The sequence below is a fragment of the Hirundo rustica genome, chromosome 2, assembly GCF_015227805.2.
Source record: "Hirundo rustica isolate bHirRus1 chromosome 2, bHirRus1.pri.v3, whole genome shotgun sequence".
NCBI classification, from domain to species: domain Eukaryota; kingdom Metazoa; phylum Chordata; class Aves; order Passeriformes; family Hirundinidae; genus Hirundo; species Hirundo rustica.
The window spans coordinates 105,569,033-105,595,370 of record NC_053451.1 but is presented as its reverse complement, the minus strand read 5'-3'; the positions used below and the strand labels follow the sequence as shown (position 1 = coordinate 105,595,370).

The following is a 26,338-nucleotide window of genomic DNA, read 5'->3' as shown; positions in this document are numbered from 1 at the left end:
GGCGCGCCTCAGGCTCCGGGCACAGCGCCCAGCCGAGCGCCGCCAGCCCGCCTTCCTCCCGGCACAGTGAGAAAAAACCGGAGCATTAAAAAGAAAAAAATAACGATGTTTATTAAAAGCAAGTCCCAGCAGGGCCCGCCCGCTCTGCCGGGCCCGCCCGACGACTAACGGTGTCCTGCCCCAACCTCCGCCCCGGGGAGCGGCCGCGCTGCGTGGCCACGGGGACACGGCGAAGGCTGGGGCCGGGCGGTGCCGCCCGGGGATCCCGGGGTGGGCAGGGCGAGGGATCCCAGCTGCCGGCGGCCCGGAGCCCGCTGTGTGCGCGGCGAGCCGCGAGTCGCTGGTGCGGGAGGACCGTGTGGCTGGGATAGGCGCGGCCCCGCCGTGACAGCCCCGGCGAGCACCATGCTGCCCACCCGGTAAGGCCCCCGCGTCCTCCGGCCCGGGTGGGGAATGGCGGCCCGGGGAGACGGTGCCCCCGGCGGGCCCGGGTCCGGGCCCGGGCCGGGGAGGCCGTGCCCCGATCCGCGCTCCGCCGCGAGGGGCTCGAAGTTCTCCGCCGTGAGGGGCTCGGGGCGCGGCCAGGGCGGGGCACCCTGAAACTTGAGCAGCGCCGCGGGCAGCGCGGCCTCGGGCGCGGCGCCTGGGCCTGCCCGGGGCACCGGGCGTGGGAGCGCCCTGCGGGGTGCGGCTGCCGCGGGAAGGTGTGTGCTGGCCGTGCCGTGACACACCGAGCCCAGAGGCTGCAGGAGTCACAGAGGCGTTTCACCATCGCGATCACGTCATTCCTGGTGCATACGGGACTCCGCTGCCGTCAAAGTGTTTTGTGTGGTGTTTTTTTTTTTTTTTTTTTTTTTTTTCTTCTTCCCCCGTGTGTGTGTGTTTGCGTTCCCTTTTACTCTCTTAAGGTCTCCATGTGTATCTGCAGACAGTGAAGGCTTGTGTATACATGATACATATGTGTAGTTATACATGAAGGTGGGAAAGAGATGTGTAAATGGCCTTGCTTTTCTGATGGTAGGCCTGAGGACCTGCCACCTTTCTTTTTTTTGAGGTGTAACCCTAGTCTCAGAGGAATAAAATTAAGGGACCAGCAATCAATATTCCTTGTCAGGATGATGCTGTGAACCATCACAAAGGGTTTTATACACCCTCTGTGTGTTCTTGTGTTACCACAGTTATACGTGCCTAGAGGAGTAGTGCTGGCTAGTACCATGTAGAACACTTAGTGAATTGTGGGTGGATTACATCCTCTGAAGGGTTTCATGGTTGTCCCTTCTTGCTTAATGCCTAAGAGGATTATAGCCTGCACTTTGGGCTTTTTTTGAGTTGCTGCAGTACTTAGCCATAGAGGAGAAAACCAGGCTTAGCTGAACGGAACTGCTTGTGAGACCTTGTGAAATCCTTTTTGGTATATTCCTCCTTTCACTGCTATGCATACCAGCCAAGTGCAGGAGAAGTGTGTGGTTAGGATCATGGATGATTTCCTAGAGGCACATGGACCCCATTTGTGTTAAGATGCTACAGGGTAAAAGCTGGTATTGAGTCAAAGTTAGTTGTCTCAGGGCATCTGAATAGTCAGTGAAGAGAACAGTTACTGCCAGTGAAACATTCTTCTTTCTTGTTTTTGTATAAGGAAAGGTGTCAGTTGGAATTTGAACTGTCTTGGAATCATTGCACTGATAGTATCTAGTTCTAAAAATCAAGCTGAAAATAAGGACTGGTGTTTCTGAAGTCACCAGCATAATTCCAAAATTAAATCCAAAATTATTTTCATGGGAGTTTTTTAAATGACGCTGAATTTTTCTGCTCTGCCTATAGGTTGTGCATCATGAGGAATCTTCCTTCTGTTCTGGCTAGGACACTTACTTCTGGGACCAGTGCCTCCCCAGGGCTTCCTGACATGTCCAAAGGTAAAGTAAACAGCTGTAATCCAGAAGATTTAATGATGTTACTAAGGAGTTTATTTTTCAGGTGATGTCCCTTCATGTGTTAATATGGTTTGGATAATGAATGTGCCCTTGTCTGTTAGCTCATGGTATAAGTGTTTAGGAAGCATCAGAAAATCACTGTGTGTTTGGAAGTGAATGGCACAAATATGCATAATTACTGAAATTGCAATTTTAGAGGCTCCTCTGGTTCTTCAGCCTTGGCAGAGCTTGGTTCTTTTCTGGCAGGATAATTGCTGCTCAACTTGGGTTTGATAGAAAGTCAATGTAGTGCAGATAGGTACAATGAGACTGGAGAGAATGGCCAAGAAATGGGGAATTGAGTTGAAATAATGCCATGCAGAACTTTTAATCTGTCAATCCTGGTTATTTCGCAGACTTGTAGAAATCTTTTAATCGGATCAGCAGCATTGCCTTGTGAAATTGCTGTCTATAGACCTTTGTGTTGAAAGTTTTTTTCAGTGCTCTAACAGTAATAAACCATAATGCTCCTGTTTCAGAAGCTTTAAAAAAGATTTTCTTGCATTCTAATCCCTTGTACTGAGAAAAGGGCAGGAGGAAAAAGGCTGGACCCAGGTACAAATAATTCCTTCATGGAGTTCTTCTTATTTCTGAGATCTTCTTTTTTCCTTTGTTTTGGAAACAGAGGTTACCAATAGTTCCTGGTTATCCAGTAGAAGAGAAAATGAGGGTTATTTGTTAGGGTTGTTAGAGAACTTACTTTCATTGTTAATTAATGGTAATTTAGGAGGTTGAAGGAGAGAAGCAAGGATACAGAGTGTTGCATACTTGCAACTTGCCCTGATTTTTCATTCAAATTTTTGAAAATGATGCCATCTAGAAGTCTTCATGGTTCAAACAAGAGGGGGAGATGTTGGAACCCTGGATACTGATAATTTTAGGCTTTGTGCTGACGGGCACTGACTCCAAAGAAAGCACTGCATTTGACCTGAGGCCGTGGAAAAGGCTTCCAAAATGGAATGATAGCAGTGGGATTATGGGTGTGTAGTTTGAATGGAAGTGTGTAATATCCCATGGTGGAAAACTTAGAGGCTAAGGTTTTAGAATATAGTAATATATATATAAGGCAAGATGGAGGTTTTAGGGCGTAGGCTAGTCCTCCTTTTTCACCTTCTTCTTCATGGGTCTAGATGGTATTTTGTAATGGGGTAGAAAAGTCTGCATTGCGGACCACAAGTGATTGGTTATTGGGTTAAAAGTAAAAATAATTTAGGTGTCATTTCTCAATTAGAGAATTTATCCTTAAAAGGCCTTGTAAAGAGATAGAGATGGAGCAATTTTTCACTTTGTTAGCTAGAACTCACAGCTTGTGAGACTGTAACGTAGATAAAAATTAATAAACATCTGAGTCCAAACACTGAACGCTATCTCTTGAGCATTTAATCCCGACTCTAACAGAAAAGAAGATAAAAACCCAATAGCCAGTAAAAATAGTGAAACAGTCAGGTCATCCCGGTACTCTAAGGGGTACTAATATTTTGTGGACTACAATAACTGTAAACATTTGCGATTCTGTTTCAAAATTGTTCAGATTCAAAGTTCTGCTGATACGTAAACTATTCTATGTTATATAAACTATTCCTTCAATTTGGTATCCATGCTTTCACAAAACACTAAATACTTTTTCTTACTAGTTTTTCACATGCTTTCTTTCCACAATTCTGGATTCCTGTTGTGAATGCCCTCACTTCTTCCTTGGCTCTCCCAAAGGCTACACAAAGCAGGACTTTGGAATCTTCCTCTGAAAAAACTCTCATCCTACTTCCTGAAAAATGCTCCAGATACTCTTTCCAAAGTTAACTCCAGATACTCTTTCCAAAGTGTTTGTCAGCAGTACGTGGTAGCCCCAGGTTTGAAGAACTGTTTGGGATTACACTGCAAGCAGATACCACGCTGAGTTGGTGGGCAGAGAACTGGAAAGCTGGCTTGAAAGGAAAGAACAAACTGAGTTGAAAACAAAAAGACACTGACTGTAAATCAGCCAAGGATAGATTGCCTGCAGTTACTAAAGTTAAGTAATATGTGCCTAAATGGAACTGAAGCAGGTAGAATAACTCCTTATTAGATGTAAAACTGCGTTATTTCTTTTCATTGTTAATCTAAGCTGTGTTTTGTACTCCACAGGACCGTCGCCCATTCATGTGAATAATGGTGTGTTGTGGTAATTTGTACATATTAAAATATTTCCTATAACGCTAAACTTACTCTGCTGCTGTTTTTCCTTACTTTAGCATTGGTGAAAGGTGAAGTGCCATTGTTTTTCTCTGTTGTCTTGCTTAAAGCTCCTTTGCCTTTGGTGGATGGCCCTGGTCTTTATTGTGGAAGTGTTGTTGCACTAAATCCCTGTCAGCACACTCTGTCTGCAGTGTCCCTTTTATTAAGATAAAAATTTTAATGTGTTCTCAGCCTGGAAAGTATTTATTTCTGTACCTAAAACTGAAATCAGATGTATTAAATGGACTAATAGCTTATATACATTTTTACAGGTTTGGACCTGAGATTTTTTTTCAGAGCTTTTTACCTCTTTAGAGTTGAAAAGGAAGATGAATTTAGTTTAAACAAAGTGAAAGTGCTGTTTATTCCTTGTTCATCCCAGCACAGTCTGCACTCTGTTGAAAAATTGAGGTTTTGTTTTCTAGAAGTTGTAACAGTGTTTCTGCTAACACTGTACTGATGCAATGCATGCTATGGCAGCTTCACAGGTGGAGTATGAGTAACAAGAAAGTAAGCAAGCCTGCTGCTGCTTAAGGAAAAAGGAATTAGACCTTTTCTGCTTCCAAAAGAAATCAACTCTCAAGATTTTCAATCAGGTTCTTTCCTTGAAAATTTTTTTGTTCTTAGAATTAGTAGTAGAAGTCTTCTAATTGCAAAACATGTTTTTAGCCTAATTTTGTAAAGAAATGAGGCCTTTGTCTTTGTCTATCTTCTTGTCCTCCTCTTCTTCCAGAACCTTTTGATATCAGCCAAAATATATGAGCCACTAGTCTCAAAGAGAAACATATTTCCACAGATTTTGTGAAAATTGGCTTCCAAATCAGAGGTTTGTTAGGGTGCCAGAGCTGGTGCTGGGGTCAGCCACAGACTCTGGTGTTTGCTGGCTCTTGGTGAGTCTCTGGATCCATGTGCTGGCTGGCAGTCATTCCCTTGCCTGCCTCTGCCTCGGGCTGGTGCTCGTCTGGCAGGCAGGCAGAGCAGGGACAGGGGCTGAGGCTGCTGCAGGGGAGGAGCAGGGAACGGGAGGTTTGGGCTATAGCAGCGGTGCTGCTGTGGGGGGACTTGGGCAGAACTGAAGTGACTGAGGAGTAAGGGAGCAGAGCTGAGCGGATCTCATTGAGAGAGTGGAATATGATTTAAGTCCTAGGAATTCAGCTAGATGTGCTCCATGGTTTATAGGCCAGCTTGCTGATTCACTGTGAGTACTCTGACTGGGCATTTAGCTTGAAAAATGCCAAGCCTGATAAGGGATCAGCTTGTGACTCACCAGCAGCCGCTTTCAATTTCACCATGAAATTCTGGATCTTTTTTTAGTTGCTCTTCCTTGATGTGTCCCAAATATTTGAACCTCTTTGTATCAAAAATCTTAGCAAATGGGAACAGAATCCATTCTATACAATTCTTAGCTTCTATTCTCAGTTTGAGAATTGTTGCTGCTTGTTTCAGGTGTTTCCAAAGAGCCAGCATTCACTTGCCTAACAGCCATGGAGTAGTTTGGTAGATTTGATGAGACCTTGGCACACTTAATAATATCATCCGAGAAAGAGTAGAAAAGATGCTTGTGCAGATTATTCTTGAAATTTAGGAAAAACTTGTGCAGAACTAGTATTAACTTTGAGAGTGCAAACAGGCCAGAATAAATTGTATAGGCCTGTGTTCAGTGTCTTGACACTGTGTTCTTTCAGAACAAAAATTTTCTAAAAATTTGGGCTATGAAACCCTGCTGGCAAGAACCAGTCTGCTGATACTGCCTGCTTTTGTGGGTGGGATTATTTAATTGGTATTCTCCTCATTCTGTGTTTCCCAGCTGCACTGTTCCCTTTTAAGTTCTTTTATGACTTTCTGATTTGTGTTATCTCCACAGTTTGTGTTTAGGCTATAATTTTTTCACATCAAAATTCCCCAACCTAAATCTTGATCCATGCTGACTTTCAGCTGTTAATTAGCACTGGAGGTGACTGATTACACTAACAAACACTGTCTGTTGACTATATGCAATAAGCTATGGCATCATGTTACTCAACCCATTACTGTGATATGCCTACTAACAGCAGCAGTGAATTTGGCCAAACTCTTGTTCCTGGGCTGCTAATTGCATGAATTTTCTTAATTTTCCTGTTCTGGGATGAGGATTGTGCCTCTAACACCTCACGTTTGTCACTTGCTGAACTAAGCTTGATTTGCTTTGATGTATCTTTTTTTCTTTTCCAGTGCGGAGCAAATTGAGGGATATAGTGGGAGCATCTACCAACTGGAGGTACAGTGTGCATTATGTGTATTTTAATTCATTTGTGAAACCAAAGTGGAGCTCAGGGTTGTGGTAGTGGAAGTTACCAATAGTTAGCTTGCTGACGGGGAAGAAAAAGATCCCACTAAAAGATCATTGAAACAAAGCTTCTGACCTGGTACTTTGTGGACCACAAACTTCTAAGATTTCTCTGTCAGAAACAAAATACCTGATCTTGGTGCTTACAAGATTGTCCTAGCTTTAAATCCAATGGGAGTTAGGAGCTGTGGAGTCTGGCTGTCAGTGCTGTGTTGCTGTTAGCTGCTGAGTTATCTCCAGGTGGATTGCCCACATGGTGAATTTATCCTGCCCTGGATTCAGAGTCAGCTGAGCTTGTTCACTGTGTACCAGGCTGCATTTCGAATGGCACCCATCTCTCCTTGGAAAATTGTCCACTTGGGATCAGGATCTCCCTAATCAGGAGCATCTTGAGCATTTCCTTTGTCTGCTCTAACTTAATTTTAGATTAATTTACATATACTTTAGATAATTGCTGTTTTGGCTTTATTCAAGTTACTTTCCTCCCCCTCAGTTACATTGAATAAGCCACAGTTGACTTTAACCCTTTGCTGTTAAAATCTGTAAAAGTCAGTATAGCAGTCTGGAGGAATACACATTGCAGTTTGGTTGGTCCCATGTATTTTGTTAATTTTGGCTGTGTTTGCTGAGGTCTTTTTTCCCACTTTGTGCAGTGATAGGGAAGTGAAGAGAGGCTTGCCTGGGTGAAGTGTCTTCTGTGTCCAGGCCTTCTGATTCAGTTTATTTAAACACCACTTTAGGCATTCTAACAAAAATGCCTGAATCTGGGAAGCTGATTTTTACTTAGTAGTAGTATCTAAACATGAGGGGGCTTGAACTTTTCAAGTCAGCTAGAAAGGGCTCTAGAAATTGTTTATGTAAAAGCCTTTCCCACATCCCAGAATGGCCGAGGAGGAACGATGTCATATGGAAATACCATTTAAAAACTAAGATTTTAGAGGGCTCTGGTCAAATCTGATTTTCCATCTATTTTTTTTTTTTTCCCTACTGCTCCCATTGTGGAGAGACAGCAGACTGAGGCCAGGATCACCACAGCAGTGTTTTTTTTACACAGGTACTTCTCTCATGCTGTACAAGATACAGCATAAATGATTTGCAGAGTACTGAACCCTTCAGCTACTGTGAAGTAGTAAAGCTGGGGAGACCACAGATGGGAGTGCTTGAGAATGACAGGTTTAATACAGAGGGATTTGGTGGACATGGATTGTGTAGCCTTTGAGTGCCCACTTCAAAAATGGAGTGTCAAAGAGTTGATACATGTGGAGACCAGACAGCTGGGGATTTAACTGAGTTAGGCCACAGGATGACTGAGGAGGATAACTCTGAGGAGCAGCATGATAGGGGTCCTGAAAAGGGAGCTAGGGAAGGACTGATGTACACATATCTGGAATGCTGGGAGAGAGGAGGGATGCATGTTGGACGAACATCTTTAACCATGGATTTTGCTAAAAGGAGACTTTGGTTTGTGATTTCTCTTGGAAAGGCAAGTGGCATTTTGTGTTTGTTATTAAAAAGAAATATCTTGCTTATGTGTTTATTCTGGTTTTGTACTTAAATTGTAGTTTAAACTATTAATCTGTTCATTGTTAAATATAGTCTAGATGGAGCTGTGGCCATTTCAGAAATATATAAACATTCCTCAGAATGTTTAGGGCAGGTAGTAGTTCATATTTAGATGAATTGTTGTTACTGTATGACTAGTACTGCAGTGTATAACAGTATTTGTCTGTTGAAAAATGTTACTGCACTGAGCCAAATACTTCTGCGTATTGAAGAGCACATTCTGAAGTGGAAGTCAAGAAGAGTTCTGCTGCTGACCTGAGAGGAGCCAGGATGGAGCTGGTGAAAACAGAATATAGTTAAATTTTTATTGTTAGATTTCTTATGTTTGTAGATAAATTTCTGATTTGCTTTCTGATTATTTTTTTTTAAGCCTTTCACTGAAAGACCTTGGAAAAATCTTTTTTAAAAAGCATGAAGATGCATCAACTTGGACCTTGCATCTTTCTTTAGTCATCCAGTAATATTCCATTTCTATGCAGTGGCATGACTTTAAACATTAACCCTCTGCAGGAGGTTGTTATCTTTGTGTTTCCTCAGTACTCAATGGTAATCATGTTACCCAGATGAGGTAAACCACATCTCGTGTTTAAAATAAAGAAACAAATGAAACTAACTGAAGATTTCTGCTTGACTTTCACTTTCTTTGATCATGAATTATATGTATTTCCCCAGAACTTAAGAAACAGAAAAGAGGGAATATAAATATGTTGAAGCTTGACTTTCTGAAATAATACTCAAGCCAAGTAAACCTTCATATTAAGTGGCTAGTACCCAGAATTCATCCAAAGTCAAAACTTAAGACAAAATTTCTTTTTGGTGAAAAGGTTTTCTGTTTCTGTTGGTTTTATTTATTTATTTTTAATTGGTTTTGTTAAACACTGTGTCACTGACATCTCGGTAATGCAGCAAGCACAACTTGAAGGAATGGCATGCATCCAGAAATTCACCATTAAGTTTGGTTGCTTAGTGTTTTATGTATTCTCTTGCTCCATGAAATGGATCCATATTTTTGCTTAGTGCTTGGCTTTATACCAGAACTGTTGCATGTTTAACCCTTAGTTTTTTAATAGATGGGTATTGATTCCAGGTATGTTATGAAATACTCACTTTATTCTGTCAGGTTGCACTTTTAAGGGGAGGGAGCTTACCTGGGGAGGGAACAGGTAAGAGAGCATGTTGGGCAAGACTTACATCTTGTAGGTACCTGTGCAAGGAATCAACTTGGTAGGTTGGAAAGAAGGGATAGTAAGTTGCACCCTTCTCCAGTGAGAGTTGCAGCCCCTCTGACTTGGTGGTGCTGGAAAAGCAGCTCTGAAGGAATTGTTCTCCCTTTTCTGTGTTGGGTTTTTTTTCTTTTCCTGTTACTTTCCTGTATAATTTTAAGATGTCTGGGTAGGAAGAGAGAAAGAGAAGTAGGTTAGTTTTCTTTGTCTTTTAGATTGCTGTTAGAACTGATGCTGCAAAGGGGGAACTCACCTGTGGATGATGGCAAGCCTTAGCAGATCAGTTCTCTTGTTGTTAGTGCTCGCCAGCACTGTACATCTACTTTACTTCTTGGGAGAGATTGTAAAATGATGGTCAGATTTGTGATACTGTAGCTCTTGAGGACATGAATATGAGACAAAATCTCATAGGTTAAATTACGTGTGTTTTGTACTTTTCAAGGGGAATGATTTTGGTAGCATTCAGAATCAGATCCATTTTGTTCATCTCATTAGTGTGAAGTATGTGCTTGCCACTTACACACAAACTATTTCAAATGTTTTGCAGTAGTCTTGCTTAGCATCTCTCAATTTGTGCATTTCACTTACTTTTCAAGGCACACTCACTATGTCTTGCTATTTCTACTGCTTTTTGGTTTTAACTTCAATGATCATTGATGTGACATCTTTTAGTTAGGGTTTGAGTTCTCTTCTTCTACTTCAGAATAAAGTTTCCTTTTTTTTATTTTTTTTCTTTTTTTTTCTTACCAGGGATCATGTGCAAGCAATGCAAGAAAGAAAAGCTCTCCATACTTTACTGGCAAAACGGCAGGAAGATCTCCCTCCTAGGAGAATGAAGGATAGCTACTTGGAAGTTATTCTACCTCTAGGAAGTCAGCCTGAAATAAGAGAAAAGTATCTGAATGTACACAACAGCGTGAGGTAACAAAGCAACCACGTTACACCTACTGGGAGCTGTTAACTTCTGTTTGCCATGTATGTAAGTATTTAATTGTCAAACCCCTGTATTGCAGGTTTGGAAGGATACTTGAAGATCTTGACAGTTTAGGAGGTATGTACCTATGTCCTTGTAAAGGTGCACAAAGTGAGTTTGATTACTGCTGAGCACTGGTTGGTGTGACACAGTATGACTTTGGAGGGTAACCCATAATTCTGCCATCTCAGAAGGGAAGGAAAAAAGAAGACACTGGTACTGAACAAGAAGGAAGGAGGATAAAGAACAGATGAAAGCAAAATTGTTTGGCTTCCTGCCTCTGTCAGGTTTTTAAAGGACCAGCCACAAAAATAATTTACTGAAAAGTGATCCTAGATTACGAATTTGCATTGAATATGAACTCAGAGAAAATTTGCATCGTGCATATTGAAAATGAAAAGTTACTTTTTTTTATAATCTTAAACAAAAACAAAACAAAACAAAAAAAACCAAAACAAAAAAACAAACAAACAAAAAAACCCAACACCACCACCAAAAAAACCCCCCAAAACCTCAACAAAAACTGCCACAAGCACCAGCAGTTAATGAAATACAAAGATTTTAATCTTCCCTTTAGGGAAAAGAGAGTAAAATCTGGAAAGAATGTAATGTATCCATTGAGAACAAATTAAAAACAATTTGTGTACCTGCAAATTGTTGTTAAGGGTAAAACCAACTCAGTTGTTTCATGAATTAGCTTTCTTAATTTTTTTTCTCCTTTTTATTTTTTTTGTCTTGAAAAGTTCACCCTCTTTTTCTTTTGTATTACAAATGTGAGGCTGTTGATAGAACTGGGAGATGCTTTTTCTTAAAACATCACCAGCTGACTTCCTCCTTCATCTGAGTTCCTTAGCTGGATGGGAGATTTTTGATGGAGGTTTTTGACAAAGAATTAAGTGCTTATTAAGGGAAAGTTATGAATAGAACTTTTTTTTTTTTTCCTTGTTCCTTCTGAGAGTCCAGATGGACAAAATTGAGGAAGAAAAAGAAAAAGTGAGTGCATGTCTATTGAGGATAGATGAAATAGCTGCATGACTGGTGTTTCTTCCTGGGTGGTGGAAGATACTGGTTTCAGTATCTGTCCTGAATTAGAAAAGGAGACTTCAAATTGTTGTCTGCCCTGCATTGTTAGATGAGATAAGCCTGTATTTCATTCTGTGCCTTGTTTAATTTCCTCAGAAATCTGTGAAGATCTAATTTTTTTCCTGTGACAGCACAGAATGTCTTTGCCTTGTTGCAGTCATGCTGGGCTCCAGTCATTTCTGCTGGAGATGTATTGTTTTGGGTTAATCAAGATTCCATCCCAATTAAACAATAATCAGGGTGGTCATATTGATAAGTTGACAGGCTTAACAGGTTTTAGAATTGTGACTTCAGTAAACATAGAGGAAATAATCTTATATTACTTGGAAGGCTAGAGATCTTCCAGATCACAGAATATTCTGGTTTGGAAGGGCCCCACAAGGATTGTCAAGTCCAGCTCTGAAGTGAATGGTCCATATGGGGATTACTTCTCTGTTATCTCATTAAGTACAAGACAGATACTTTTGATAATGAAGATCTGTATTGAATGAAAATTACATGAACATTAGGAAAAAAACTATCTTTGCATCACTGAATTACTCCAAGGAGTCTGTTTTCTTGGATGTGCTTTTATGAACAAAGCTAATCAGTTTAAACAGTGGTTTGGCTAGTAGTAATTGCAGTGTGATAAATACCTCTGATTATGGTTTCATGCCTGTAAGGCACAGTTTATTTAATCTCCATTTCTTTAAAAGAATCAGTATTTAAAAAGTCCTCAGATAGCATGTATCCTTGGACAGCCTTCATGAAATCAAAATAGAAGATAGGAAGAGTCTGAGACAGGGAGCTGCAGAGGTAGAGTGAAGAGATTATGTGGGATTGGAAGTCAAGTGATGAGCTGGTTTAAAATGCTTAGTTAAATTTATCTTTATAGTAAATAAATATGCATAAAACTAAGACAGCTGCTGCTGTTTTCTTTATAGCAATCCCATGGGTTACATGCATGAAGATATGGAAGTTGTGCTCTCCTGTAGTAAGATACTTTAGTTTGTGTTTTCCAGGTACCTCTTAAGCTTTGCAAAGATTACTTTGATCTGCTCTGCTTGTATTTTTGTTAAAGAGCTGGCTTCATTTTTGATCTCTTCACAGTTCTTATTTGCTACACTCACACCAAGCAGGAAATGCAGCAAAGGTCTCCTTTATCCATAGTTACAGCTCTGGTGGATAAAATCAGTAAGTGGCAATTAAGTAAATAAAATAGTTTCACCTGCTTGTCTTACTCTTTTATCAGCTACTGCCTTCCCATGGTTGTTATTGAGGACACCTTTTCCACTCCTGTTTAGCTCCCTTGCTCTTGTTTTAGCTTTGAAGTTTTCTGGCTTTTGTTGACAAGAGGTAGGAAGAGGGTTTTGTAGATGCTTTTCAGTGTTTCATATATAATTTCCCTTCAAAATGGAACTTTCATGGTTCCTGCACTTTTGTGTTTAGTTTTATTTTGGCATGCAGATTCTTAGCTTCCTTATTGAACAGTGTTTGTTCTGGTGGAGTTGGACCTTGCTTGTGTTGCATGTTTTGCTCAACACTTCCTTGGGTCTGCTGTCCACCTGTGTGCCTGCTTCCTCCTACTGTTCTGGCTTCAGAAATCTGCAGAGGCAGAAACTCTAGACAAAGGAGTGTGGGCCCTTGCAACAACTGTCTTTTCTGGGTTGTCTTTATGTGTGTTGCCACTTTCAGATCTCATAAAGGTCCTAGAGAATCTGGCTTGTCTAGTATTAGTTGTGAGTGATCTGTCTCCAGTAACCCCTAATGTTTGTCTTAACAGATTTGTGCCAGAAGATTATACATCCAGACTGCGACATCAAATTCACAGGCAATGTTTCCTGGGTTGGGAAAACCTCCATGGAAGTGAAGATGCACATGCTGCAGGTTAGTTCCTGTGACTTCTCTCCATCTTACGACAGGCAGGAGGTGCTTCAGGGGAATTTACAAGAGCATACAGTGACAGGACAAGGAGGACTGCCTTCAAACTGAGAGAATGAGTTCAGATGAGATAGTGGGGAGAAGTTACTTACTGTGAGGACAGCGAGGTACTGGAACAGGTTGCCCAGAGAAGCAGATGTCTCCTCCCTGGAAGTGTTCAAGGCTGGGTTGGATGTGGCTTTAAACCATCTGATCTTGGAAGGTGTCCCTGCCCATGGCAAGGGGATTGGAACTGGATGTCTTTAAGGTTCCTTCTAACCCAAATCATTCTGTGATTCTATGATTCTGTGATAATTCAGGTAAACAGGTAATTTTTTTAATTCAGTTTTCTCCTTAAGTCTCTGATGTAGAAAGTAATGTTACACCTTTTTTTTTTTTCCTTCTGAACTCCTTACAGGGCTGGCATTACTGGCAATTTGGTATATTAAAAAAAAAAAAAAAAAAAAAAAAGAGGCATTTTTCAGAGTAAAGGTTAAGTGGGTCCTTTTACAATGACTGTGTTGATTTCCTCCCCTCCCAGGTCAAAGTTTTAAATAAGCATTCCTTGGTAAGTGTTTACATTGCAGAATTCCCAAAATAGAAATATTTAATCATTTCCTTATCTTTTACCTTTTGTGAGGGGTGTTGGAAAGAATGACAGAATGTGAAAGTAAGCAGAATTAATAGTATGATTGAATAGTTTATGCCAGCTAGCTTACTAAGCACATTTCCAGTTTTAGAATTCAGTAATGTATTTTGTTTCCTGTCTCTTTTAGCTGCATGATGGTGATTACAGCCCTGTGTTAGATGCAACTTTTGTCATGGTGGCCCGGGACCCAGAGAATAAACGGTAATTTATAGGACAGGAAAGTTTCCTGACTTCTGCTGTGCTGAAATGGCAAACATGGCAGCTTGCTCTGTATGTGTAGAAGCCATATAATAAAGGTGGTAAATAAACCACATAGTTGATGCTTTCTGTTGGCAAATGTGAACTTACCTGCAAGAAACTTCAGACTTACTTAAGCAGTCATGATACCAGGAATTGCTGGTAGTCTTGGGATCTGACCCTTTTTTTAGAACAGATTTCTCTGTATGTTTGAATTAGTGGTCTGAATGAACATAGAAGTGAATGAGTCTGCCAGAAACCCACCTACATTCTAGTAGTTTGAATTAATGATTGAGTTTCAGTGGTTAAATAGTCTTTGAGTGAATAATACCATTAATTTCCTAATAGACACTTAATAGGTGTCATCAGAATAATTCAGGTTAAAACTTGCTTGTGTAACTACGATGGAACTGGTAAATATTCCCACAGAACTTAAAAAAACACCAGACATTTGTTTTGTTATTTTTCCTGATTTTACTTTCTCTATAATTCCTTAGTTCCTACAATAAAAGGCTGCTCAGTTGCCATTTAGGTTTATGACTCCAGCATCAGAAAAGTTGCCTGTAATTCTTACTTCTTTCCTATATAGCCTGACCAAGTAATCAACATTTCTCTGTTTCTAATTAGTTTAAATAATTGCTTGTATTTAACAAAAATGTGTTTAATGAAGGGATTTTACTTGATATGATTATGTGGTCCTGATGACAGAACTAGTTTCTAGGTTTGTTTTCTTCAGATTTTTTCTAGAACCAGTGAATATACTATACATTAAGAAAACAAATCATGGTTCCCATTTTAAAGACTAATTTTTCAAAATACTGACATCAAATCTGATGTAATTATACGGTGGCAGATTGACTGAGGACAAGCCTACATGGACTTGTGCAGATAGATGCAAACTTCAGTTTTACAAGCTAGCTGGCCACAGGCCAGCTGTGTTTTGGAAGCATTCTGTCCATATAAGGGGGGTATTTATGTGAGGTCAAAACCCTTCAGAGAGGTACAGGATAAATTAGGTTGGCTGTAGCCCCACAGAAACAGGGTCGTGTGGCTTTGGGACCATGGCAGACCTGCATCTCAGCAGCTTGGGGCTTGGCCAGGAGAGCTGATGTAGATGTGTGCTGAGCTGAGGGGAAATGATTTCCAAAATCCAGAGGTTTAGCAAACCAGGAAAGATCAGTTTGTTCTAAGAGAAAAGTTTCTCTCTGCCTCTTGTTGCCAGGCCAAGTAAAGGCTTGGGTTAGAGGTGAATAGTTCAGCATGTCTGTGTGTGTATGTGCACATATGTATATGTATGCTGTTCTCAGCATTTGTATAAATGTTGAAAGTTGAAAAATAATAATTAGAAACTATGGGGAAGAACACCTCTTGAAAATAAATGTTTGTTTCTACTTGTGCAAATAATTAAATGTTATATATTTAGGTTAAAGTAAAATTACTGGTGCAGTAAAATAAACATAGAAATGTTGTGCTCAAGGCATGTCATAATCTTTGATAAGTGGTACATGTGGTAAACAGCTTTTAGCTGTTGATAAGGCTGTCAAGAGAACATTCACATTATAAAAACACTTGCTAGCTACAACACCATGCTGCTTCTATTCCATGAGGAATGGTACCAGTCAAGTTTTGGTTTAGACTATCCTAGATCATCATGTTCTCATTTGCTAAGTTTCTCAACAGCTTTCTTCTTGAACAATCTTCATTGTAATTTATGAGTACAATTTTAGCTTCTTAAGAACCATAGATGTGTCACTTTCTCTTTCCTCGTTGCACTAGTAGTAGTTGGATCACTTAACTGCCTCTTCAGAGTTAAAGCTGTTCTGTTGGCAGCCATATTTATTTTTATCATATAACCTGAAGTATGTAATTTCATCCTGTACTGTGTATGTAAGCAAAAATGGAAGACTGTTATAATGTATTTACAGGACAAATTCTTGTAAAGTTTGTGACTTAATAAAAACTCCTTCCTGTTCATAGGCCAGCATTTGTTAATCCACTCATTCCTGAGAGCCCTGAGGAGGAAAAAATCTTCAAGCAAGGGGAATGTATGTCATACTTCCTGGTAGTATGCACATCTGGCTCAGTTTCAACTTAATAGCTGGGAGGAAGCAAAGTTCAGGAGTTCTCCTACTTAGTGATCCTCTTAATTTGTTTAAAATCAGATTTTTGTTTTGTCTCGTTTATGTCAATAGAGAGTTTAAAAGCCTTCTACCACCTACTTGGAAACTCTTTGGCTAAACTGACAGACAATTCCTGATGTGCTGTGCACATCCTATGGACTTCTCCCTTGGCAGGATGCTCCCTCTGCTTTGGATCTGAGTGCAGCACAGGAGCTCCTAATCCTCTGGCCAGCTGATGACCCCCTGTGGGCCTGCAGGACATCACAGCTCCTCACCTGTCTGTGTGCCCAAGTTCCTTTTGGAAAGAAACTCAGGAAAAACAAAGTGGGAGAGCAGGGGAAGGAGTATGTAGCTCCATCCTCATTTGTTTCAAGCTGAAGTTTTAAAGTGGAGAATTAGAAAAACACTGAAGACTAAATAAACTGGACAGAAGACCTTTTAAACTAAAATTTCAATCACTGAAACCTGTGTTAATGAGTTCTGTCATAAACTTCCGTTCTCGTACCATTGGCAAAACCTGAAGCCGATTGTTTTATAGGGTTTCTTGTTAGATACTTTGTCAGTACTCACTCTTGTGAGTACTTTGAGGGCAGTACTCAAGTTTTCTGTAGGAACACTGTGTGGGTGTCATGAAATATGTCTAGAAGTTCTTCATTGCATTGGTGAGGTACTAGTGAACTTCTGCTTTATTTTTATTTCACTGCAGTCAATTGGTAAAAGCCAAATTTCTCTTTGGATCTATAGGACCATGAAGTTACAGCTTTTAATTTACGGGGGAAAAGGAAAAATGGGAAGATGGTTGATTTCAGGTTAAAGTCTTCAGAGTCATTATTTGTTTTTTCTTTTAACTTTAACACTTTTTTTTAAAATTATTTTTTTTAATATTCAGTGAACAAGTTGAAGAGGATTGAATTCAGCACTGCTTCCTTACTGAAAATGGCTCCCACTGCAGAAGAAAGAAACATTGTGCATGACATATTCCTTAATACACTGGACACAAGGCAAGAAGGGGAGGGGTGAAGGAGAACTGACATTGTGTGAAAGAGAAAAGTGCCTTTTGAGTAGGTGATCGTAGCAGGGTAGTCTGGAATAAATGCTCATTTAAATTCTATGTCACTTTACTTGAAATGCAGGCACAAAGTTTATCTTAGAAGAGTCTTCTGTTGTTCTAAACAAGCTGTTAGGAATAATTTTAGGAAAAAGGTTAATGGTGTTCAACCAGATAAGAGAATGGAATGGTTTTGCAGTCATTATTTGCACAATCAACTTTCTGCCATGATATCTAATTTAAAAAACAGTGAGGGCAGGAACTGGCCACCTTTTAACCTAATAACCTAGCAATGAGTTTTAAATACAATACCTGAAAACATTATTTGGGGGGATTGTTAGCATATTTCTCATACACTTGAGATTGTGTGAAGTCATCTGATGCCAGTAGTGATAGAACAACATCTAATTACATTAGTGCAGTGTTGTATTTGTGATAATTTATAATTTCTTTAATTTATTAGCCTATACAATTGTTATTTTTAAAGCTGTTTGCCAAAGGCAGATCTGCTTTCCCCTAAAATTAGCAGTTGTACTTTGTCCACATTCTGTCCGGGTTTGAAAACTTCAAAAACCGTCTGCATGTTTGATGTTGAATTATTCTATTAGTTCATCATGTGCTTTTATTTCCTATTATGGCTTAAAAAGCAGAGCAAGGTTTTTCTGACAAAGTATGCACTTTGTGGTTGTGATTCATCTTTTCTTTCATGTACCTTTATCAGGCCTCTTCATTCACATAAACTTGAACATTAGCAGAAGTTTTTGAAAGATCAGGAGCATTTATTAATGCAGGTTTATTGCAGTAATGAATCAAGGACAGTTTTAGATAAGGCTTCAAGGAACAGTGTTTAGTGATACCATTTCTGTTTTGGGTTTATTTTGGTGTTTTTCTTGTTTTTTTTATTTTAAGTATGTGTCTGCATTTGCTATTTATGTTTTTTGGCTTGCTGAATTCTGCTAATTCTGTGGATTGTAAAGTTTATTGTCTCTTCCAAAGGACGGTGAGTTTCCGCAGTCGTAAATTACCACCCAATTCAGTGTGGATGGAAGATGCAAAGCTAAAAGGCCTACAGATTTGCCATCCTGAGGTATTTTGAAAAATATTAATGAATTACAGATAGTTACTTAAACTCTGAGAGAGGATTTTTACAGGGACAGGAATTTTTACAGGGTTTTTTTTTTGTGACAGGACAAGGGGTAATGGCTTTAAACTGAAAGAGGACAGGTTTAGAATAGGTATTAGGAAGAAATTTTTACTGTGATTGTGATAAGGCTCTGGAACAGGTTGCCCAGATAATTTGTGAATGACCCATCCTTGAAAACGGTCAGAGCCAGACTGGGTGGGGCTCTGAGGAGCCTGGCCCAGTGCAAGGTGTCCCTGCTCATGGCAGGGAGGTTGGGACTAGATGTTCTTGAGATCCCTTCCAGCCCAAACCATTCTATAAATTTTGGCCTAAGATTAGTTAAACCATTATTTTGTTTGGCTTCTGCAGTCCTTGCAATTTAGAGCCTAGTTTCTTTGGCCAGTTATTTGTTATTGCCACTGCAAGAAGGATAATTTTTAAGAACCTTGTTTTCTTAGCAGCCTGTTCATTCTGACAGTTTCATAAAGAAATTCCTTTGTAAAGTGTTAGCAAAAAGTTTGACCTTTGGTTGATGATAAAATTTTGATTTATGCTGTCAAATTAGTCAAGTGAGCTCCTATTAAGTAAAGTTGCCTTGGGCATTTTGAATTTTACATACATATTTCAGTAGTGCTTTTTTTATATTCAGCTGTTGGGACTTCTGTTAAATATTGTGAACTGAAGTGCAGACTTCAACACAAGGCTTTGAAAAGAATTTGTTATTTGTTTCTATGTACAGGAACGGAACATCTTCAATAGGATCTTTGGGGGTTTTCTCATGAGAAAGGCATTTGAACTGGGATGGGCAACTGCTTGCAGCTATGGGTGAGTTGTGAACGTGCAATATTTATAAAATGCAGAGCATTTTGCTCATACACAGAGGCTTGGAACCCAAGTTAACCAACCTGATGACAATCTGAGCTGAAAATCTTTGGTGTCTGGTAGAATCATGCACTATTAGTGCACAGTAATGCTTTACTTGGAGCATCTATCATATTTACAGAGAGATTGGCATCTTGCTCCTTGGAGCTTGGGTTTTAAGATTACTTGTCAAGATAGAAAATACATTCATTTTCTGTTTTCTTTTATCTTACCAAGTTATTGAGATGGACTTTTTAACCATATGACATTTTCATTCTATGAAATAAATATTACATCTTTGCATTCAGTACACAAGAGGAATGGGTTCTAAGCTTCTTCTGTTAACTGCTTGAGCTTAGGAAGTGTGACTGAAGTCATCACCCAGCAAAGGTCTATGTGTAAGTTCTGGGGTATGCAAAGCCTGATATAAAGTTAAGTTGGTTTGTGTCAGTGCTTGAAAAACTGAGGCCTGAGCAATGATGGTGTGAAGATTGTCTGGCAAGTGTAAGTCCTAAGATACAATAATGGTGCAATAATGTGTTCTTAGAAAGTGTGTACTTCCTTGGTGTGAGACATTTCCTCCAGTGATGAGGAAACACTTCCTGTAGCCTCTGTTTAAGGAAGAGATTTATTCTCTAGTAACCCTTCATCAAAATGCTGACAAGTAGATACTTTAAATGCAAACATCCTTTTTATTCTTGAGAAGAAATTTCTCTTTTGCTTCCTCAGGGGTTCCAGACCCTTTATTGTATCTGTTGACGATATCATGTTTCAGAAGCCAGTTGAAGTTGGGTCCTTACTATTGCTTTCTGGACAGGTAGGAGTTGATTTCCTTTTGAAAAGGAGCAGCCCTTCTCTTTGCTGTCACCAGTGTTAGTCACTGATAATGAGCAAAGTGCTATGGGAGTGTGTGACTTTTCTTGTTTAAATGGTGTAATGAAAATTGTTACAGTTTTCAGCACTGGTGATAAATTACAAGCTCTAATTCTTGTTTTAACTGTGTAGGTCTGTTACACAGAAAAAAACTACATCCAGATTCGAGTACACAGTGAAGTGTACAATGCAAATACCAGAGAGCACCATACTACCAATATTTTCCATTTTACATTTATATCAGAAAATGAAGTCCCACAAGTTGTACCTAAGACATATGGAGGCAAGTATCCCATTAATATGTTGTCATCATAACTGTGTAAAAAAGTTGAATTTCTTTCTCTTGGACCACTGGCCATTTTAATAGATGAACTATTGGCATTTAAGTAATTTAACAGGATTTCATGGCAAATCACACAGACTTTATGCTTTGATGACAGTGTGGATGATTTCTTTCTTTTGCCAGCCTGTTTAGTTGTAGTTGCCCAGTATTGATTCTAAGGTATTAATGTGGTTCTCTCTTTTCTCCACTTTATTTCAGAGTCCATGTTGTTTTTAGATGGGAAGCGACACTTTACTGCAGTCATGAAAGAAATCTGACAGGCACTGGGTAGTGCAGCAGCATGCTGTCTTGGCAAGAGCTGTCACCAGAGGTAGCTAATGGACAGACACTTGTAATACACCAAGAAAAACCCAACAACCACCCCAAACCAACCAAACCCAAACTCCACACCAAAACCTGCTTTTTTCAGTACTCTTCATGTATTTGGGTGTTTTTTTTTCTTTACTACTAGGATTTGTTGAAATTTTTTACATGCCAATGCCAGGAAAAGAGGCTGAAAAAAATATAGTTTTAGGCTTTGGATAGACTCTCTTTGTCTTCTTTGAGAGATTTCATTACCACCTTTGCTGTCTTGTCACCATCTGCTGCCTTTCCCTTTGCAGCTCTCCTTTGTGTTTCCCTGGTAAGGGATAGAAGTTCTGTCAGAAAAAGGTGTGCAATAAGCAGATGCACACAGGTGAAGCAAATTGACCTACGATCTTGTGTAAATTAGGTTAAGGGTGATAAGTCTTCTTTGAAGAAAGACACATGCATCTGTGCAGGAGCAGAGGCTCAGGAGTTACTAGTGTGTGCACAGTGGAAAGCAGGTGTTTCCCATCACTGGGGATTTTACAAGGTTATTGCAGCTTCTGTTTGGTTGGTTTCTTGTTTCATTGGGAGGAAACTGATTTTTGCAATGAAATGAGGTGACTAGATGGTATTTTCTGGCACTTTGTGTCCTTGCCAGCCTCTTCTAGCTTTTTGTTTGTTTTAACATGTAACTGTGAGTTCCTTAGTGAATTACTTCTCATGGCTTGGAGACTGGAGGTCTGATTGGTGAGACTGGCTGGGACTGGGAAATGGTGTGTAGAACAGAACATTTTGGTTTATTAAGGGCTGGGAACAAAAAAGGTAAAATGCTGCCCACGTGGTAATGGTGATGTTTGGTGCTGCAGTTAGGGGTCCTGAGAATCTGTGTTGAGCAACTCTCAGGTCAGCTGCTGAATGATGGGAGGATCTTTATCCCACTGATGGGTGATACAGCTAGAGGACAGTCTCCTCCTCAGCTGGATTATTTATCTGTTCCCTTGGTAGACTGTAGTGCAGTGTGAGTATTGCACAGCTCTACAGGTTTACCTTTGAAGGACAGAGAACGTCCCCAACACAGGGGACACCATGGTGGGTGGCCACAGCTATGGCAAGTAAATAACAGAAACAGAGTACTTGATACTGAAGTGCTTCCGCTGTAATGGAGAAAGTTTTAATAATCTCCAATTTCTGGCACATAAAGCCCAAATTCTTGAAATCAGAAAGCTGAGTGGATGGGACGCATCAGCTTTTAGCAATGAGTATGTCACAAGCATGAAACTGGAACCTTCACATCAAGATTGATGTCCTAACTGATCAAGACACCCAAAGAGGAGTTGGGCTCAGGGGTTACGTGGATGAAATGTGATATCTTACAATACACAAGAACAGATTCTGGCTTCCCTGTGGGGTTTAAAACCTTTGGAAAAGAGGATTCATCAAATAGAAATTATGTTAATCAGCACAGATGCATGGAACACAGTGATAAAATAAAGCAGCATGTTCAGCTTTTACTTCTGAGTAAGAAAGTCTGAGACAGTTCTAATTAGGAGCAGTTTCCTTTGGTGCTAGGATGGCATGAAGTTCATGTTCCCTAGCAGCTCTTTGCTATTCCTGTGAGGAATTGTAATTGAGCATTGTAATAATCAGCATGTTACACATCAACCTTTCCTTCTTAAGATTCAGCTGCTGTATTGGACGAGTTAGATGGCTTTCCAGAGGAGACACAGGGCTGTGGCCTGATCCAGAGCAGATCCATGCATTGCCCTGATGGTAAGCTCTTGGTTCCTTCCATAGAATTTCTCTCTTCAGCCACACTCCAGTGCTGACTCAACTCTTATGACGTTAAAATCTTTTTCTTTAATGGTTATGATGCTGCGGAGAGAAATTGTATTTTCTGTATTTTTCCTTTTTAAAACTGACTCGATTAGACTGACCACACAAATAGAGAACTGAAATTGTATCTCAGATTCTTCCACCTTGTAGCGGGGATCAATGTTGACTGTTATAAAATAAATAGGAAAGCAGGAAATGAAAAGATCAATTTCAGAATTATGTTTTACTCCTGAGTACCTGCAAGTTTTTATCACTGATCCAGTCATCCTACCTGGATCATTTTTTTATGACACATATAAGTTAAGGGGATACCAAATTCATGCTCTACTGACTTTTCAGCTGCATTTAAAGATGAACTTACCATAATTTAGCCTTTGGGAAGGGGCTGGAGAGGAGAGGAGAAGAAGAGGTAATAGAGTATGGAGGAAGGTGTGACATAGGACCTCTGGACACAGTGAAGAAAATGAATGCCACAAATGAAGATGTGCAGAAGAATTGATGTGTTCTCAAAGTTCATGATAACTTAATCACATACCACAGTGACAGTAGTTACAGAATGTATGTACAGCCATACAGAATGTGTGTGTGTATATAGATACATATGTAAAAGATACACACTTTTCTGTTTATTGCTATATATATATGTACTCATGTATTTTTTACTCTGAGATGGTGACTGCAAGCTGTCACCCTCTCTGGTATCTTTGTTCAAGGGTATGCATGCTGCTTTGTGCCTTTGTGTGTGTGAGAGAAAAATGTTCTCAGACCTCACAGTTAGAATTAAAATATTTCAACATAGTAATTCATGTTGGGTTTATGTTGCAACTTATATCCAGCCTGTCACTGCTATAGGTGACTAACCATTACCACATAAGCCTAAAGGAATTGCTAGAAAATCTTTTTATTTATAGTAAGCTTATCTGTATAATTAATTGATTGTGGCTCTGTAGTGGGAAGCAAATGTCTGTGCCCATTGTTTCTTGGAATACAGTGAGGAGGAGCAGGATTGCCTCCCCTTAGTCTCTCACTTAACAGTGATATAAAAGGAGATTTCTGTGGGATTGGCTGAACTCAGTGCCCAAAGTTTAAAAAGTACTCAAATAACTCAAACTTCATGTAACAGCTTTGGGTAGCCCTTCTTCAAATACAGACATTCGTTTGCAGCCATATCAGATTTTGCAGCCATGTCACATTGTACAGCACTCTGGAAAGAAGTTTTCAGGAGCTGGTGCAATGTGAGCCATTGAGCAACAGTTTCAGTTCAGAAACCTGCTCTAAACTCAGTGCATGCTCAGTTGGTTTTACTGCACGCTTTCTGTGGTGACACTGGTTTGATACTGATCTTGCTCTGAACGCATTCTTAACCAGGCAGGGGAGGGACCATTTCTTCATGGGCTAGGCACAAGCTAACAGGAGAATAAAAAGAGTAAATACTCAGCTTTCATGAAAGAGAAGCTGGGGACTCCTGTTGTGGAGGATGTAGTTGGATGACCAGACCTGCACAGAAAATACCCTGGAGCATTTCTCTGCCAGCAGAGATCCTCATCCCTGCAGGGCTCCTGTCCATGAGGCTGGAGGCACTGCTGGGCAGTGGCAGGTTGGAAAATACCTGTAAGATCATAGAGTCCAACTGTAAACCTAATGCCAGTACAGGCTCCCAGCAGCGTGGTGGTTATTTTTTGGCTATACTTGAGCTTGCAGAAGAAGAGGTTTCTGTGGGCAAGGAGTGGGCGTAACCCAGGAAGGCTGCAGAGGGCTGCATCAGCTATTAACATCAACAATCTGTGCCATGATTATTATCTGAATTGATGCTCCTTCGATACTTCTGGAAGTGACATCCAGGTCTCAGCTAGATTCATCCTGCTTGGAGAGGTGGGTTTAATCTGCAGACCTCACTACCATCTACAGTTTAAGAGCTGAGGGGGGAGTAGAGGGGTGTGGGAGGCTTGCCCAGAGTAGCAGAGGAAGTTGAAGACTGTTTCATTATTAGTCATTGCTTGCTTTGCGGGAGCATTTTTGCTTTTTCTGTAGAAGACAGGCTCACAATGGCATCTGCATTTTATGCACTTCCAAGAGAGGCCCCTGAATATATGCTGGTGTTTGGGAAAATAGAGATGTATGAAATTTAAGTTATCCACTATTTTAAATCTCATGTGGAGTACTGGAAGAACAGACTGCTTTGGCATTTGTTCGTTACAGGTATGTACAATGACATGGCAACTCAAGTCTTTGCCTAAGGACTATTTCCCTATTTCCCTAATACTTTTTATCCCCATTGAACTGCATTAAAAAAAAAAAAAAAAAGCCTATGCCATCCCTTACCACGTTTCAAATGTAAATGTGCATTTATAAAAACCTTGAATGTTGATGCAGTTAGGCTGCTGTGACTTAAATTTGCAATGGTCAAAGCATGCGGATGGCTCCAGTTTTCTTGTCTCTAGGTGTTCTCAGCGCAGTTTTCTGTTCCTGACTCAGGCTCTGCACAGCTTTTGCCATCTGCTGTAGCTTGCTGCTCTTGGTGCTGACTGCTGCAGAGATACACAGACCCTGTGCCTGTGTTGATGGAACTCGCTGCTCACTGGGCTCTGCAAGGAGCCCTGAGCTGGGCAGAAGGCGTTCAACACATGGCTGATAACTCATCTCTGTCTTTATCAGGTGTCACAGGCTGGCTCAGTGCCAGAGGTTCCTGCAGCTGGGAGAGCATTAGGTGTGACTGAGAGCCAGCTGGCTGGAGAGGTGGGCAAGGCCTCTGGGGAGCAGGGCACAGGCACCAGTTCTAAAGGGGGGGCAAGCATTGTGTTCATTCTATGCTTTGGGCTGCTGCTGGATGTCACTGTGATAGCTGGGCCTGCATTTCTCCAACTCAATGGCTTGGAGTTATTTGAACATTCTGTGTGTTCTTGGTGCTTCAGGGTTGATGTAAGCAGAATCCAGAGTAAAATTCAAGGTGACTTACATTCTAGTCATGTGAGAAAGCATCTCTACACAATACCCTCTAGTCTTTGCTATCCCAGGCAGGAGCAGCACGTTAGCAGCTTTTGGTGTTTAGCTTTCATGTTTTCCAGATTCTGTGCTGCCTAGGGATGTAGTTCTCAGCCTCATTGTTAGTAAGCTCTCTTCACAGAGTAGGTAGACAAAACAATCCTTTTCCTGCTTGAGACCAAGGACAAGGGTTACAAGTTTTCAGGCCCAAAAGTATAAACAACAGTGGACTGGAGAGAAAACAAGAAGGATGGGACTTCCTAATCTGAATCTGTAATTGGACAATTAACCCCAATATGCAAATGGACCAAAACCTATAAAAGTGTAAAAAGTCGTGACCAGTTGTCCATTTTGTGACCATTTTGGGTCCATCTGCGGTGTAGCCCTGGGCAGGCTCTTGTGCTGCCCAAGGTGTATCCTTAAAAGCTTTTTGATGAATATCTACTATGAATACCTACTTTGTTCTCTTGGCTCTGTCTAGTCCCTGTTCCAGGTCAGCCTTTTCCAGGCATCAGTTCTCATTCTGCCTGTTACCCTCTAGCTGGGATGAGGGACTCCTTTTCCCAGACCTCACAGGAACAGGGAGGCTGAGGCTCAGTGGGAGCTCTACTTGCTCTGGCTGTGGTTCCCTCTGCCCGTGGCATGTGCCTAAGTGTTACTTGTGTCAGAGCTGGAGTGAGGTGAAGCAGCTGTTTCTGCTCTGTGTCTGCAGTGACTGACGTGGAGAGCT

General features: G+C 40.5%; 1 protein-coding gene across 6 annotated transcripts; it reads left to right on the top strand.

Annotated features, from left to right (window-relative positions):
• The first annotated feature begins 289 nt into the window (after positions 1-289).
• ACOT9 (acyl-CoA thioesterase 9) lies at positions 290-23,428 on the top strand. Of its 6 annotated transcripts, none has more exons than XM_040055414.2 (16): positions 290-419; positions 1,822-1,913; positions 4,095-4,121; positions 6,396-6,441; positions 10,047-10,217; positions 10,310-10,347; positions 12,442-12,525; positions 13,115-13,218; positions 14,028-14,101; positions 16,115-16,182; positions 17,147-17,258; positions 18,302-18,392; positions 19,168-19,253; positions 20,019-20,106; positions 20,295-20,445; positions 20,704-23,428. In XM_040055414.2, the coding sequence occupies exons 1-16, from the start codon at positions 406-408 to the stop codon at positions 20,760-20,762; spliced, it is 1,305 nt and encodes a 434-aa protein (XP_039911348.1). In that variant the 5' UTR covers positions 290-405; the 3' UTR covers positions 20,763-23,428. The 6 variants fall into 6 exon arrangements, with proteins under 6 accessions (XP_039911348.1, XP_039911352.1, XP_039911349.1 ...); XM_040055415.1 differs by lacking the exon at positions 290-419 and adding an exon at positions 655-791; XM_040055416.1 differs by lacking the exon at positions 290-419 and adding an exon at positions 688-704.
• Positions 23,429-26,338: the final 2,910 nt, after the last annotated feature.